This window comes from Zosterops lateralis, assembly GCF_965231275.1.
Source record: "Zosterops lateralis genome assembly, chromosome: 3".
NCBI lineage: Eukaryota > Metazoa > Chordata > Aves > Passeriformes > Zosteropidae > Zosterops > Zosterops lateralis.
In genome coordinates, this window is record NC_139764.1 from 20911556 (window position 1) to 20927145 (window position 15590).

General features: G+C 42.6%; 2 protein-coding genes across 6 annotated transcripts in view; one reads left to right on the top strand and one right to left on the bottom strand.

Moving 5' to 3' along the window:
- Positions 1 to 9943, top strand: part of MIA3 (MIA SH3 domain ER export factor 3) — a 28257-nt gene extending 18314 nt beyond the window's left edge. Inside the window, exons 8-28 of one of the 4 annotated variants that reach the window (XM_083856704.1) lie at positions 459 to 565; positions 715 to 792; positions 896 to 1006; positions 1809 to 1880; positions 2084 to 2188; positions 2956 to 3078; positions 3182 to 3299; positions 3970 to 4025; positions 4106 to 4196; positions 4305 to 4443; positions 6051 to 6152; positions 6253 to 6313; positions 6437 to 6472; positions 6564 to 6631; positions 6885 to 6982; positions 7099 to 7230; positions 7419 to 7487; positions 7613 to 7689; positions 7837 to 7908; positions 8515 to 8680; positions 9021 to 9940. In XM_083856704.1, the coding sequence (XP_083712830.1) occupies positions 459 to 565; positions 715 to 792; positions 896 to 1006; positions 1809 to 1880; positions 2084 to 2188; positions 2956 to 3078; positions 3182 to 3299; positions 3970 to 4025; positions 4106 to 4196; positions 4305 to 4443; positions 6051 to 6152; positions 6253 to 6313; positions 6437 to 6472; positions 6564 to 6631; positions 6885 to 6982; positions 7099 to 7230; positions 7419 to 7487; positions 7613 to 7689; positions 7837 to 7908; positions 8515 to 8680; positions 9021 to 9280 (2141 nt within the window). In that variant the 3' untranslated portion in view covers positions 9281 to 9940. Of the gene's footprint in view, positions 1 to 458; positions 566 to 714; positions 793 to 895; positions 1007 to 1808; positions 1881 to 2083; positions 2189 to 2955; positions 3079 to 3181; positions 3300 to 3969; positions 4026 to 4105; positions 4197 to 4304; positions 4444 to 6050; positions 6153 to 6252; positions 6314 to 6436; positions 6473 to 6563; positions 6632 to 6884; positions 6983 to 7098; positions 7231 to 7418; positions 7488 to 7612; positions 7690 to 7836; positions 7909 to 8514; positions 8681 to 9020 lie in introns of all 4 variants that reach the window. The other 3 variants (XM_083856702.1, XM_083856701.1, XM_083856703.1) reach the window with 3 other exon arrangements.
- A 188-nt stretch (positions 9944 to 10131) lies between these two features.
- The window catches only part of AIDA (axin interactor, dorsalization associated), a 29889-nt gene continuing 24430 nt past the window's right edge, over positions 10132 to 15590 (bottom strand). Inside the window, exons 8-10 of one of the 2 annotated variants that reach the window (XM_083857464.1) lie at positions 14586 to 14708; positions 14012 to 14129; positions 10132 to 13138 (exon numbers count right to left, since the gene is read on the bottom strand). In XM_083857464.1, coding sequence (XP_083713590.1) covers positions 13042 to 13138; positions 14012 to 14129; positions 14586 to 14708 — 338 coding nt within the window. In that variant the 3' untranslated portion in view covers positions 10132 to 13041. The remainder of the gene's footprint in view (positions 13139 to 14011; positions 14130 to 14585; positions 14709 to 15590) is intronic. The other variant, XM_083857463.1, reaches the window with a different exon arrangement.

The following is a 15590-nucleotide window of genomic DNA, read 5'->3' on the forward strand; positions in this document are numbered from 1 at the left end:
TATCTCCCAGCTGACTGTCTCTATTCTGTTCCTGGTAGATTTTTCAGAGCTTTCATCCTCTTACCTTTGCTGATGAAACATTCACCTTCAGTGGAGCAGAAAGGTGGTCATTAGGGAAGGTGTGGAATCTCCCTGAGCGTCTGAGACTGCTCTGAGATCTGGCTGTTAGCTCTTCCCCTGAGCACACCTCAGCTGTGTGTAGCCAGCACCTCACTCTGCTCTGGCTTCTGGGAGCAGCTTCTGTGAAGTGGATGCAGGAGCTTTGTGCTTTGTGTCAGCTTTACTGTGTTGTTTTCAATCCTAACTTTAAGTGAAAGCTGGAGATGCAGAAAGGGCTGACTGCCAAGGAATTAACACTCCTGATTTATGCTTTAGTTACTATCTGAAAAAGTTCCTTGAAGTCATAGTAATGATAACTGATATTTTTTTCACCGGTACGTGAAGTTCAGTTACTTGAGCTTTCATTTTCTTCCTAGTGACTGAAAAACAACTTGCTGAAAAGATTAAAAACCTTCTGCAAGAAAAAACAGAAATCTTAGAAAAGTTGTCAGAATACGATCAAAAGGTATTGTTCTGAGTTGTCCTTTGTTTCCTAATTTTGTTATTGCTTTAATGACACAGTCAATGCAACATCTAATGTATTTTTATTTTCTATTTGTACTGAATATTATGTTGGCAATTTCCTCAGTTCTGTGTGGTTGTTTCTGTGCTTAGATAAAGGAAGCAAAGGAATCTGTGAAAGTGGCCCAAGAACAAAAAGACAATCTCTCAGATGAAACTGCAGGGCTTAAGGTAAGAGAAAGTTAACTGTCTCTGTTCTGAAAGCAGCAATACAAATAAAAATGGTTTGCTTTAGGTTGGTTTTTTTACACCTTTTTTTTTTTTTTTTTGACAGGACACTGTCAAAGAATTGGAAGAAGCAAATCAGCAGCTAGATAACAAAGTGAAAAATCTGCACACCATGCTTGAAACAGAGAGAAAAAAGAATGAGAAGAAACAGAACAAGGTTAGAACAGTTACACTTGTGTTTTACATTGTCCTTAGCTTGATGTACCCTAAAAGCTCGTCATGACCTCATGAGTTAGATAGAGGTAGAACAAACAAGATGAGCAACCTCAAAAGAGGGATTAAATGAAATTTTACGTTTATCCCATGATCAAAGGATTGTTCTGTTGATTTATTTTGGAGTTTTGGGGGTTTTGTAGGTTAGGGGATTTTTTTAAGATCTTGGTGGTCTTGTGTGATTATGTGCTTTCACAAACAAACAATATTGAAGACATGAGTTAGTCTAATAGTTCCTACCTGGAGCCAGGAAGTTCCTTGGCAACATAAGCTGAAGGTTTCAGGTTGGAAAGAGACATTTTCTTGTACCAGAGCAGCATTTAGTTCTACAGTTAATATGAAGATCTCTGAGCTGCCCCTCTTCCTTGTTGTCCAAAGATACTTGTTTTCTGTTTCTTCTTTTTAAAGCCTGATTTTTCTGTATCAACAGGCTCTTTGGCCTTGTTTTGGCCAAAGGTTGCTGCTAATGACAGCAGTTCCTCTCATTGTGGACTGCACAGGTGAACAGGGAAACTTCCTGGCCACAGACAGGTGGAGTCAGGGGCAGAAGTTGATTTGAATGTGCTGAATGTTTCTATTCCTTACCTTGTTGATAAGGTAGTGCTGCCAGCAAATGGGTGCTTGAAATTGAAGTTTGTTGGTGTTTTGACTTTGCTTTTATGCTTCCAGAAGACGCAGGTTAAATAATTACTCAGGCTGAGCTTTGTGCCAGGATAACACTAAGTCACTGCTCATCTTTTTCTTAGCTCTCTGAAACCCAGAAGTCCTTGGAGAAGCTTCAGGAAGCTATCACTATGCATTCTGCAGAGCTTTCAGAGGTAAAGCATTATTCACACCCCCTCAACAGTCACAAGTTTCTGTACCAGAAAAATTATTATCTTTGGAATAGAAAATGCTGGCTTGGCAGGTTGCAGGTTTTTCCTGCGTCTGTAACCTCCTTCTTTTCTATTTAACCAGGTTTTTTGTAGCTGTGACTCCACTGTAGTTTGACTTTGTCTTCTTGTTCCTTTTTATTTCATAGGTACAGATAGCCCTTAATGAAGCTAAACTAAGTGAAGAAAAGGTGAAATCTGAGCTTCATCATGTGCAGGAAGAAAATGCTAGACTGAAAAAGAGCAAGGAGCAGGTAAATTGCCCAGGCTAGGCAACCTTGTCTTTCAAACAAAATATCTGGCCTTTGTTCCTACTTTTTTTTGTGTAGCTTCAGCATGTCTCTGTTTTCTTAACATGGCAGAATTCCATATTTTCTGTTACTGTGATAAAATTCAAATTCTTTGTGCCTGCTTGCACAGGCTGTTTGTGCAGCTGAGCCACATCTCTGGTATGAAGGCTTTGCCAGTTCCCTTGATGCAGTTTTTGTTAGCCAAGTCACAGAAAATCTGTGCTGAGGTGGTAGTCGTGGCACGGTGGAGAGATTGCCACTTGGGATCAGGGCTCAAGGAGGTAATGGTAAAGAATTGCCAGAAAGTATTTCAGAAAGCAAAGATAATAGGGAGGAGTTTTAGCCTTGGAATATTGGGACAGTTCTTTTCCAAATAATTGTAAATGTCTTTTCTTTCTTCATATGTGAAATATGGAGCTTTTTAAGGAATGTGCTTTGATTACCTCTGGACTGCAATTAATTCCTCGTATTTTGAGGTGTGTAAACAGCTTGATGTTGGGATGTTAGCTGAGGAAATGTCAAATATGTAAAGCCACCTAATAATAAACTGCAGAAAGACTCCCAGGATCCAGTTCTGCTAGTGGAACAGCAATGAGCCTGATAACTGAAGTTTACCCTTTATCTGTGACCCGTGGTGATCAGTTATCACCAGAGCTGGCAGTAAAATAGATTTTAATTACCATGCACTAAAAACACAGCAAGTAATCATCTTGCCTTGGTGCTTCATACAGCTGCTAAAAGAAGCTGAAGGTTGGAGTGAGAGGCATTCTGAGCTCCGTGAGCAGATTCAACTGTATCAGAAATCTCAGAAGGACATAGAAGAGACACTTGCCTACAAAGAAAATGAAATTGAAGTAGGTTCTCTATAACCAGCTTGCTTTCAATATTACGCATCATAAAATATTCCGTCATACTTCACAAAATGCAGGGCAATTGAACCTTTGATTTCTTTACTAGGTTTTAACCAATTGCATTATGCAGCTGAAGCAGCTGGACATGGATTCAGAGGCCAAGAAGGAAGACAGAGGGCACGAGTGGAGCCCAGGAGATGATCTGGCCAATGGAGAGTTGCCAGGTACAGTCATCCCACCTGAGGATCATGTGGTGCTGTGCTCATGGCATGTTAGAGAAGGAACAAGGGGAATCCATGCATGTAGAGCTGCCAGCATGAATCCTCAAACACAAAATATCCCTGTCTGAAGAGAGGAACTGCCTACAAGGTCAATAATTGCTTTTAGATTACCTTTGAGGTAAACAATGATTGCAGTGACACGGTTGTAAAGACTGTGTATAAAGGTTGATCATTAAGAGCATTCCAAAAGCTAAGAGACTCAGCTTTGTTGTTCTGGTACATTTATTTTTGATATGAATTTTTAATAAGCTTTCTGCTTGCCTCCAGATAAATAACTAATTTAGATAATCACATTTTTTAAATCCAAAAGACCAAAATAGATGTTTTCAAAGCTATTCAGGCAGTTTGTCATTTGTGGTGTTGCACATGTATTTGCTGTATCTCTGGTTTTGAAATCCCTTTTTGTTCCTTTTTTCCTTTTTTTTTTCCCCCTTTTTTCTGCTTAAAGTATACGTGGGCTGGAAATTCCCACATCTTGATTTTTTGGGGTGGTTTTTTTGACCATACAAGGATGTAGGGATTTAAGTGTAGGGAGTGTCACTTTTAACAGTTGTCCACAGACTTATTCATGATTAAAAAACAAAGTGAAAACAAAGATATTTTTCTCTTGTAGATATTGAGAGTGAGAAGATGAAGACTCAGATTAAGCAGATGATGGATGTCTCCAGGGTATGTTGCACAAGTATCTAATAAATGCAGTCACATTAGTGATATGTCTATGATCATAAATTCTCTGCTCCTCTTTCTAGGTCAAAACGATGTTATCCATAGTTGAAGAAGACAGAAATCTTCTGCAGTCCAAACTGAATGATGAAGTAACAGCAAGACACGAGCTGGAAGGTAGGTTTAGCAAAACAGCTGCTTAGGATGAAGTGCTGTTGGTGGCTTAAAAAGAAGCAGGACATGTAAGTGCCATAATGGTTCTTACTGCAACTACTTCTCCAACAGAGAAGATAAAAACGTTGGAACACGATTCCTCTTCGCTGCAGTCAGCCAAAACTCAACTAGAAAATGAATGCAAAACTCTTCAGCAGAAAGTGGAGATACTTGGTGAACTGTACCAGCAGAAGGAGATGGCACTCCAGAAGTAAGCCTTTCCTTACTTTGTCTGTTGTATCATGGGCACTGTCCAAATGCTTTCTTCTCAGAAGGATCAAGGAACTTGGAAGTTGTTATTGGAATGATTGATGGCTACTCTTTCAATACAGCTGAAGCTGGTATCCTTTCTTTACTTCTGCCACCAATCCAGAGATTCCAAAAAGACTGTCAGTGTGCACACAACCATATTGCCTTCTATTTTTAAACTTCTGTAGAGGGCAGGTGGGTGGCTTGGTCTGCATATTCTGTGGTTGCTCTGTTACATCATCCAGAAGTGTCAAGGAGAACATTGGGGCTGTTAAGTCTTGTTTCTGTTACTCTGACTTTGGTTCAGTGAGTCTAATTCTCGTAAATGTAGAAACTTTAGTATCTCAGCCTTGTGAGATTTTACATTCTCAAAGGGCTAAATGAAGGCTGAGTTGGTGATGGCAGCTGAGAGGAATGAATTGCCAGTGGTGAGATCTGCTCTGTGTATGTTCATTCCTCATTCATTTATTGACTTACTGAAATGTCTGTAATACCATCTCTGTTTTGCGGGGAAAGTTTGAGAATAGGATTCAGGGACATTCTCAGCTAAATTCCGTAGAAAAGCTGAAATTGTGATGGAGAAGCAGTTGAGGTTCCTAAGATTTAAGTGTGTTGGCTGGGGGAAGCACAGGCTGGAAATGAGGCTGTAGTGAAGCTGCCTGACCTTGTAACTTCCATGGATCCATGTGGAATAAACTTAGAAAGGAAAGGTGAAGGGCAGCTCACACTTCAGGGAAAACTTCATCTTGACCTTGGTGAAGAATTTCTGTTCTTTCCAGAACGTAGAGGAGATTACACTGCCTGTTAGTACTTCTTGATTAGAATGAAGAACTTCTTGCAATTTTTTTTTTCTGGAAAACTGCTTTGACTTTTAGCCAAGGAAATGGATTATGTTGAACTGGCTATTAGCAATAGTTAACTTGCTATTAGTTAAATGGTTCCAGTTCTGTGGGATAGCTCTTGTAAGTTAAGAACACCCTATATAGACCTCTTAAATACTTCCACAAAAATATCAAAAATCAAAGAAATAATGAACCACGAGGTTATAAAAAGACTATGGAAATTGATTGTGCAGTGAATTGGTATGGAGAATACTTGGAAAAACTATCCCACATGGTTAATAATTATTGAATATGTTTGTCACCTGGGCCCTAAATTTGCCCCTTCTCACCACACACTCATTTCTTCATTTCCCATGGTTGGCGTCAGTCCAGTGGATTTCCTTGTTTGTACCTTTGTAAATCTGGACTGACATCTGTGGCATTGCTAGGAAAACTACAGGATCTGAAGGAATGAACTGTCTGCAGTTGATAGATTCTGACAGATCTTCAGAAGCTGACTGAACTTTCTAGTTAACTCTGTAATTTTAAGGTTTTATACACAAAGGGTTTGTCTGTTGGTTTCAAGAGACAGGGTTTCTGTCTCTATAAAAAGTCTTTTTTTTCTCTCTGTGATCTCACACAGTATTGTAGATATTGATATTGTTGTCACTGGCAGGGGAATACCTTGATTTTGAGTAGTAATAGATGTAGAATACTGAGCTATACGGTGCCTTTTTTCCCTTTGCAGAAAACTAACCCAGGAGGAGTATGAGCGTCAGGAGAAGGAGCAGAAATTGTGTGCTGCAGATGAAAAAGCTGTGCTGGCCATCGAGGAAGTGAAAGTTTACAAGTAACTTGAATTTCTGAAGATCATGATTCTCCTTTTATTTCTGCTACTGAGGAAAATTTATTCTAACTTCTCTCTTTCCCCTCTTTCTCCTTTTGTACAGGCAAAGGATCCAAGATATGGAAGAAGAACTGCAAAAAACAGAGAGATCTTACAAAAACCAGGTAAACTTCTTGTTTACTGGTTATAGTGTCATCTTTTACTGCATCATTCCAGTGCTCTGTGATGAATTATTGGAAATACTGGTAGTTGGATAAAAACTAAATAATGGCTTCTTTCCTTCTCAGATCGCTGTTCATGAGAAAAAGGCACATGACAACTGGGTAAGAATGTTCATCCTTTTCTGATGCCAACAGTTTGTATTTGATGTCACGTTGGTGCCATTAATGCAGTTGACAAAATTTTCCCTACCAGCTCATTGCCCGCTCGGCTGAGAGAGCTCTGGCTGAAGAGAAAAGAGAAGCAGCCAACCTGAGACAGAAGTAAGTACAGAACAGACCCTCTCTATTGCTCTTTGAACACTCCAGGAGTTGCCTGGGCAAGAAGCAGCTCAGGATGTGCAGTGCATTTTTAAGTTACTAATTTTACTGTTAAGCTGTTTTGATGGTTAAAATAACAGTTCTTAGTGAAAGCTGTAACATTTTACAATGGAGTTTGCCTTGTTGTATTATAATAGATAGAACTCACATGTATTGCTTGAATAATAATAAGAGACCCTTTATTTTTCAAAATCAGATTAATAGAAGTAAACCAAAAAATCATCATGCTTCAAAGACCAGTCATTGTAAAGCCAACTCCAGGCAGACCTGACCGCCAGATCCCACCACGACGAGGTAAGTGCTGCTGGTTCTCCCAACACCTTTGGTCTTGGAGTCAGTACACCATAAAAACATAGGGCTGTGCTAAATTGTAGGAAAGGAATTCAAGTGGTTTTAATTCTTTGGCACAGGGCCCGTAAGCAGAGATGGTTCTTCTGGCCCATCACCTGTGAGTGGAGGAAATCCATCCCCCACACAGATGATTGATGTCCCTGCCCGGCCCCTCTCTGCTCCTCGAAGGGAAGGCGTGAGGGGTGAATTTGGTAAGCTGTGAAACTCCCTCTTAGGATACAAACCCAGGAACACTAAGGTCAGATATTGGTTCTAAGAATGCTGATATCGATACCTGCATTATTAATACACTAATGAGTGGTTGGTGGTAGTGTTTCATTAACAGGAATAGCCCAAGCTTGTGTTATTTAGGGTCTCTGGGGTTCTTCTTTCCCTTAAGGTACAATGGTGGATGGCCCCCCTCCCCCACGAAGGCCTCCAGAGCTACCTGGAAGGATGTCTATTCCTGGTAAGTTGTGTGGTCTGCAACCAACTGCAACTTATTTGTTACTCTTTCCCATCAAAAGGGTAATTTCAAGCCCACCTTCCCTACCCTAGGCATGGTAGGACACTTATTCATGGCTGTCTTTTTAGATCTTGGGCCTGCTGTGGCATCCCTGATCAGCAGCGAGCCAAGAACCTCCTCCCCTTCCACAGCAATGGATGGAGTGGTGAGTTGAGAAGGCCCCGACCTTCAGGAAGCCTTTCTAATACATGATTCAACACATACTTCCTTCTGCTTCTTTAACTGTATCATGTTCTGTCTTGTCTGTATCCTATCACTATCCCTATTTGCTGTCCAAAAAAAACCCCAAAAGCAACCCTCTCCCAAAGAGTCTGAAGCCCCCAGTGTAACTACAGATTCACCTTCCTCCATGGAACCAGCTGCAGTGAGTATTCCAAGGCTGGACATGGTGATGCTGCTTTGATGGAGAGGAGTAACAGGCTTGGTGTCCTGAGCTGCTGAATAACAACTGCTCTGTGGAACTAACCAGGGGCCTGTCCCTGTGTCTCAAAGGGCTTCTCTAATGCTGAGCAGTTGCCCTCTGGTTTTTGTGGGATTGAGGAAATGAGATGTTTCTTGTTAAGGACTGTGGGCAAACACTTTGGAGTGACTACAACAATAATCCTAAGCATCTGACTTACTTGTGGTGTTTAAGCACAATTCCATGTGTAACTCAAAGTTCCAGGTCCCTTACCAAGGGGGTATCCACCAAGGACACCTCAACAGGGCTTGAACTTTTTTTTAGTACAGCTTCATCTAAACGAACTTGTCTCACTAACCACTCACTCCTGGGTAGTGCCAGCAGTGTTCTGGGAGAAGGGATGACGATGGTGCAGTAGCTGTGCCTGGTTAATGTGGCTTGGAGTGTTTTTGGGTTATTTTTCTTTCTCCCCCTTGTGCCTGTTTGTCTCTGGGTGAGCGGGTGGGTTGTTCAGCACCGTCAGTGCTTGTTTCTGCAGTAACTCACTGAAGTGTAACTCGTCTTGCCCAGGGTAACGCTGGTGCCAAAGGCCCCTCTCCTTTCCCTGGGCCACCCCTGATGAGCTCCCCAGTGCTGGGCCCTCCGCTGCCACCGCCCGTTCGCTACGGGCCACCGGGACCGCCACCGCCTCCTCTGCGGGGACACTTCGGGCCTCGGCCGTTTCCTGGACCCCAAGGTACGGCTGCAGGCCCTGGGCTGGCACTGCACTCCCTGGAGCCTGCCTGCAGAGCCCAGATCTGCTTTTCCTTGGCACGCGTCTTGCTCCTGCTTCGTGGGCTTTAGCTGGCTCAGTAAGCTTGGACTGGGTGGGTTTTTTCAAGCCTCCTTCATGCCAGAGTATTTTTCCTTGTTTACTCTAAAGTGGAAACCAGCAGCCAAGTCTCTAGAATATAATTCATCGGCTTTGAAGTCTTGCATGTGACAGAAAATGACAAATTGAGGAACTAATCAGGAGCTGCTTTGTTTGGGTTAAAGGAAGATATTTCATTTAACTCCACAATTTCCTTTCCTTTTAGGTCCTGGTGCTCCCTTGCCACCTCCAGCTGGAAGAGATTTCTTACCTGCTCCACGTTTAGGAATGAGAGATTTGCCTCCGGTCCCACTCCCGCCTCCCTCTGATCCCAGAGGCTACGCACGTGGGCAGCCTCCCTTCCACCCCCTCGGCCCTCCTGTCCCCAGGGATTATCCTCCAGGCCCTCGGCTACCCCTGCAGGCTCCCAGGGACTATGCTCCTTCTCCCAACAGAGACTTGCCTCCGCCGGCCCCCCGGGACTGAGAGCAGGAGCCCCAAGGACTACGCACAGCCCCAGCAGGATCCCGCCTGCAGTGCCCGGCCAGAGCCACCCACCGGCTCCCCGGGACACAACTCTAGGAAATGGCTCTTGGTTTGAAGACTTTGGTCTCATTTCAGTATATCTCAGCTTTTGCAGGATTAATTTTTATCCAGTTGCTACAGACATCTTATGTGCATTTATGATCACAAACTCATCCATCCACTTGGGCTGCAAGAACCTTTCTGTGATGGACTTGAACCTACTCTAAAAGTGCAATAGGAAGGAAGTACCTGTGTGGAGAGTTTTAATTCAATGTAGCCTTTGTACCCAGTTGGCGAATGAACTAATTTCGTTAAAAATGTAAATCAAATCATTTCCTGTGGAAATAATTTTTTAAGTAAAATGCTATCCAACCTGCCTTCTCCATCACATCATTGAGCTGCAGTTACTGTAGGCCAGGGGTTTACATGAGGATTCTGAGGTTCTGGGGTTTTTTAAAGAAGATGTCTGGTCAGAGATCAGAAGCACAAATGACACTGTATTCAAAGGAAAGTTGTAATAAAAAGCCAAATTCCTTTTGCTAAACCCCAAAGGCTTTGTTTCAGTGCCATGTTTTGTTCAGAAAGGACATTGGTTCAGTAATGTGACAGAGAATGCTACAGTTCTGAGAACAAGAATTGAATCAAGGCCAACTTAATGCTGCTGCAGGGTAATGACCACATTGCCCTTATGCTGATCTACTCTGCCACAATATGGATTTACTTCATGTAATGAGGACCATGGGGGATACAGCTCCCAGAGCTGGAACCCTTGATGGAGTTGGAGTTGACCTGAGTTTGCACAGTGTCTGTCCACCAGAGAAACTTAGAACTTCCCTAATTGCTTTCTGCTTTCAAGGGCACCTTGCAGCATCAAGCGAAGTTTGAGAGCCAAGTTTTCATCTTCCTCAGGGTTAAGAGCAATTCATCTAATTTAAAAGGAAGGCTGGATTTGGAGAGCCTTTTTTACTTCCATCAGAAAATAAAGTAGCTTTCTGTAAAGCAGAGTTGGGGGTATGTAAACATCTACTGCAGCTACCCCCATTGAGTAACTTTCAAAGCACACCCTCCCCACTTGCAGTTCAAGTGTTGGTGCAAGCATTTGGCAGAGCAGGCTTTTGCCTGTCTCAGTGAGTAAGGTTTCTCACAAGTGCACTGTCCAAAAGGCAGTCTGAGGGAGGAAAAAGGAAAACAATGCAGAATAATAAAAAACCCTACTGGGAGGCCATTACAGCTTTACTGCCAGAGTACAAGCAGCCATTAAAGTTGCCATCTAGGTATTACATTCTTACAGTACAAGTGTAAAGCTTTAGATTTCAGGTGAAAGACAAGCTGGAACATCACTGAAGCACAAAACAATCCCGAAGCCTGTCGTGTGTGCAGCAGCAGTCCTGGCACTGAGACGGTTCACAGAAAAAAGGCAAGGGAGAGAAGCAACTTCAAAAATGGTATTTCACACTCAACAGACATTAATTCACAATCAGTTAAATACAAAGCTCTACTTGTGTATTTAACAAAAATACTTAAAAGTTGACATTTCATATAACTGGCATTAATACAGACAATACAAGCTGGGGAAGGGTCCAGGTAAGCAGCAGAAACAATGGGTTTGTACTTCAAGGGACAGTATTTCAGGGTGGCTGATGGTACGCGCATTGATGAACATCCATGATTAAAAGTCAAGGTCTCCAAGTTCAGGATCTTTCCTTTCCCATACAAGCCTTTGTGATGCTCAGTGTCTCCTCCCTTGCCCATCCCAGCTAACAGTAACAAAAGCTGGATGGAATCTCCCTCTGGATGCAGCAGCATTCACCTTGGACACACACACCCAACTGCAGTGCTTACCCTGGATGGCAGAGCTGGACTGAACTCCAGAACCAGCCCTTCCACCTTTCAGGGACACTCAGAGCATGCACTTCCTTGGTCAGAACAAGTCCTGAGCCAGCCAGGGACCACTGACAGGTAAATGGGCCAAGCTCAGATTTATTTGCAACCACAGACTAATGCTTTGCTCCATTCTTTTGCAGAGTTCAGAGGATGATTTGTATTTGGTTTTTAGCAGTGTAGGTATCCTCCTTTGGTGGTGTCCAGAATGCTGCTTTCAGAGGTGTTTCTGTAACTCACAGGGAGATCTTGATGGTCACTCATCAGCTTTAAAACCAGTGGGATATTTTTAAAGACCCATAAACAGGACAATTCAACTGCCCTTTTTCCCCTCCAACCAGCAGTGGAATTTTAGAAAGTGTTGCTGACTTGTTGTAACAGCTAAATATGTCATCCCTAGTTATACCAGAGCAAAGAAAGGCAAGAAGATTAGGACATTCAAAACCAGCTTTTTATCCTAATCAATATGGCAAAGCTAAAAATGCTGAACAGCTGAGTGGAGATAGACAAACAGCATGAGGAAAAGTAACATCCCTTCCCTTAACACATGATGTAACATCTTGGGGTGAGGTGATCGAAAAGAGGAATGGATGATACATCTGCATCCAGGCTGTTTAAAATAATTGACACTATTTTGGGAGCTGGGTCTTTAGTTAGCATAGCAGAGTATTCAGGCACTAGTTAGATATGCAAGAAGTTTATCAAACCATAAAGTATCGTATTAAATATCCACACAAATATATGAAAGATTTGACTGGGTTCTACTTCTGTCCCTTTTTCAGGTCAAAAGGTGAATGCAAGTGTGTCATAATAAGCCAATGTCCTGCAGCTTACTAGACACCAAATCAAAAATATAGAAAATAAATGATAATCCTATCTACTTACATAAAAAGGTAAAATTTTGAGTAAGTTTCCAGACTCGCACAAAATATGCAGAAAACTGCATACAATCAGTTTCCATAAGAACAGCAGTTTCATGTAAAAGGTGGGTCAGCCTGCTAGCCAGACCTACTTTATACAAAGCTCTGGAAAATTGCCACTTGAGCACTGAGGGCCTGTCCTGCTGTCACTGAAATGGCAAAATGCCCACTGCCACCAGGACAAAGCCCAGGAGAAGGCCTTTCTATCCCCCACCCACCTTCGCAAACCACTCTGTGACAAGATACAGAAAAGAATAGCTCTATTAGGGAGTAACAGTGATTGAAAGGATTGTAACATGTATCCAAAACTCAGGCAAGGCTGTTAAATCATAGTTCAGTGTTCTCATCTGCAGTTGTCCTCCTCCTGACCTGGCCACAGGGACTCGTGGCCACCCACCTGACCCGCATCCTCCTCTCCCTCACTTCAAAGCACTTGCAGTACCTCAAAAGCTCCTTCCCAGCCCACCTCATCCTTCTCCCAGTCTTCTGTCACCCTGCCCACTCCAGAGGACTCTGAAATGCAGATGAGAGGAACTACAATAGCACAGCAGTGTAAACAGTTAGTAGGCCTGCCTTATCTTTATTGCTGCAGATTTGGCAAAGGGGCACTCTCCATCCTCAGGGGGAGCTTCAGGCAAAAGGAGAAGAACGGTTAAAGAGAGAAAGTGATGAACAGCAAACTTAGGAAAAGCAGTCAGCCTATATCAGGACTCTTGGAAAAACCTGTAGCTGGAAGTAACAAAAAAACCTTGCACTTGCATGGTGGGCTTGTCCCTGCCCCTGAAGTAGTGCTGTGCAGTGGGGGATGGTCTCGTGTGACCTACTGGCATGAACGGAGTCGTCTTCCCGCCCCTCGGAGCCTAAGGCTACTACACAGCTACCAGGACTTGTGGTCAGTTCACAGAGGTCTCACAACTGGGGTCATTCCTTGTGCAATGTTTGATGGAGGTGAAGGTAAAGTGGTTTCTTGGTCAACAGTTGCAATTTCTTCCTTTTAAAGTCAGTGGGTTTTTTGTACCTGTAACCACAGGAAAGGGCATTAATACAAGCACTAATGGCTGTGCAGGAAGATGAAAGCAAACTAGAAAGCTCATCCTGTACAGATCTTATCACCCTCATATTTTAAATACATCTGACAAGGCCTGCTGGAAGCAACAGTAATGAGTGGGTTTACAGGAAGAAATGGTATTTTCTCTGGATGATTATTTTTACAGAAGAAAAATTTCAATATGTAAATGAACATAATATTTTTGTGAGGAGATTCCCAACATAATCCTCTGGGTTGTAGGAGAGACCCAGTATCAGTTACTCAGTACTTCAGAAGTACTCCAGCTAGCACAGACTAAGCAGTCTTCCAAGAATTGCAAAGTTCACCCCCTTCTTGAATAAAAAACCAAACCCCAGTCCTCAAACCCATCCCTCAGACCTTCAGCCGCTCGGCGAGGAGAGAATGCACACCACAACCACTCAATACTGCTTTGAAATGTTCACAAAGTTAATCACAAATTGGTATCTGATGCCTCAAATCAGATTTCCTTTACAGAAGTTCTGTACCAAAAGACTGAGTTGATTATTTTTTAAATATAGCAGATCTGACACTCAGGCTAAGCTCCTAATTAAAATCTCCCCTACAGACTTCATTAAATTCATACAAAATGAAATTACAACACCAGCATTTTATTTGGAAACTGGTCTAGTTACTGAGAAGTCTCTAACCATCTTACTTGCCTAAAAGCATTTTATCTTCCCCTAATATTAAAAATAAAATATGCCTTATGGAAGTCAATCTAATGAGTCCAGGAAACCTTCCTTAAGACAACAAGCCACACATTGTAACTGAAGGCTGGTTCATTTCCTCTGTCATTATCATCCTTAATTGTGAGTCACTTACAGTTCTATAACAATTGCCCCAGGTTTAATTTCATCCATCTCCATGAAAGCAAAGCACTTGGTGCTAGTAAACCTTTTCTTAGGCTTGTAGTGTTTGAATTCAAAGAAAATAGCTGCACCTAGAAGGAAAAGTGGTTGAATAGGAAAAGTTAGCAATTATGGCTAAGAGTTATCTGAAAACTTACCTGCCATTAAAGTGCTCTACTTAAATTGAAGGGAATTATCTCCCACACTTCTGTTATTTACTCAAAAGCTACACCATGTTCTTACAATGCTCATCACACTCTCAACAGTTTAAACTCTTCACTCCATTGCTCACACCCAGGTACCAATGACTAAGCAGGTGATAAAGCACCTCAATACCTGTGTAGCAGAGCAGACTGCTCTGTTTTTATCTCTTTTCATTTTTCCCTTGCCTGCAAGCCATCCCAATGACCAATTTGAAAGGGACAGGATGCAAAGATCTATTTTTATCCTTGTCTGGATCTTGAGCCCTGCAGCAGCAGCTCAGGAGCAGCCCATTGTCTGTCTCCCAAAGCTCCTGGGCCCCGTTTCAGGTCTCTGGTACCACATACCTTTTGTTAGTCTTTCAATGTGTTTCTGAATCTCAATGTCCACATTAAAATGGACGTATGTATCCTCCTTCCTCAAAGCCACAGGAGTATCTTGCACAGGAGTCAGATCTATCCCATTCAAATCTGCAGGAAAGAAACAGCATGAGAATGACAGAAGCTTCTAAGACTTTAAGGTTCAGCATTAAGAGATTTTTAAGTCTCTCCTAATCCTGCCATAAAAAGTTAACCCACACCTGGGTATTTCCACAAAACCTAAAAAAGGAGCAATCATACCCCTTCACAATCAATTTTCTTTTTGAGTACAATACAAAAGCAGCTAAAGTTCTAGCAATATTTCAGATAAGAAGTTGGAATTATCCCTCTTTTTATCTTTAAGAGTCCATTTCTTTCTGCTGTCAGCAAAATATTTCATTTCCTGTGCATGCAGGACACAGCAGAGCTCCAGCCCAAGTGGGATACACACCAAAGGCTGCCCTCCACACAGGGTCTGCAGGCACAGCTCACACCCCCTGTGTATGCCCTGCTTTGTCCCTACTCACAACAAGCATTATTTCTCTTGGGTTTTCCACAGAGACATTGTAGGCCGTGGGTTGGGCTCCAGCTCTCAGCACCAGCCCCTGGTTTTGCTGCTCTGGCACAGCCAGTATTGTCTCACTAAGACTCTGCTGTTTCCTGGGGCACATGTGTCCTCTGTACTTCCTCTCATTCTCCATCCCTTTCCCTCTGGCAAAGGAAGTTGCTAACAATGTGGCCAAAATTACAGGTATGGAGTGGATATGCTGTGCTTGGAGCACAGACTGTGACCCTGGAGCACCAGAGATTCCCTTCATCCAGGACATGGGCTGGGATTGCCAATGCTGCATCAGGAACAAACCTCTCTCCAAACCTACAGAAGAGCAGCTTGGTTTAAAACCAACGAAATCAGCTGCTAAGTGTCTTCAGACTCCTAACAGTGACAAAATGAGTCCTCAAGTTACTTTTCCTGACCAAAAATCTTGGGAATTA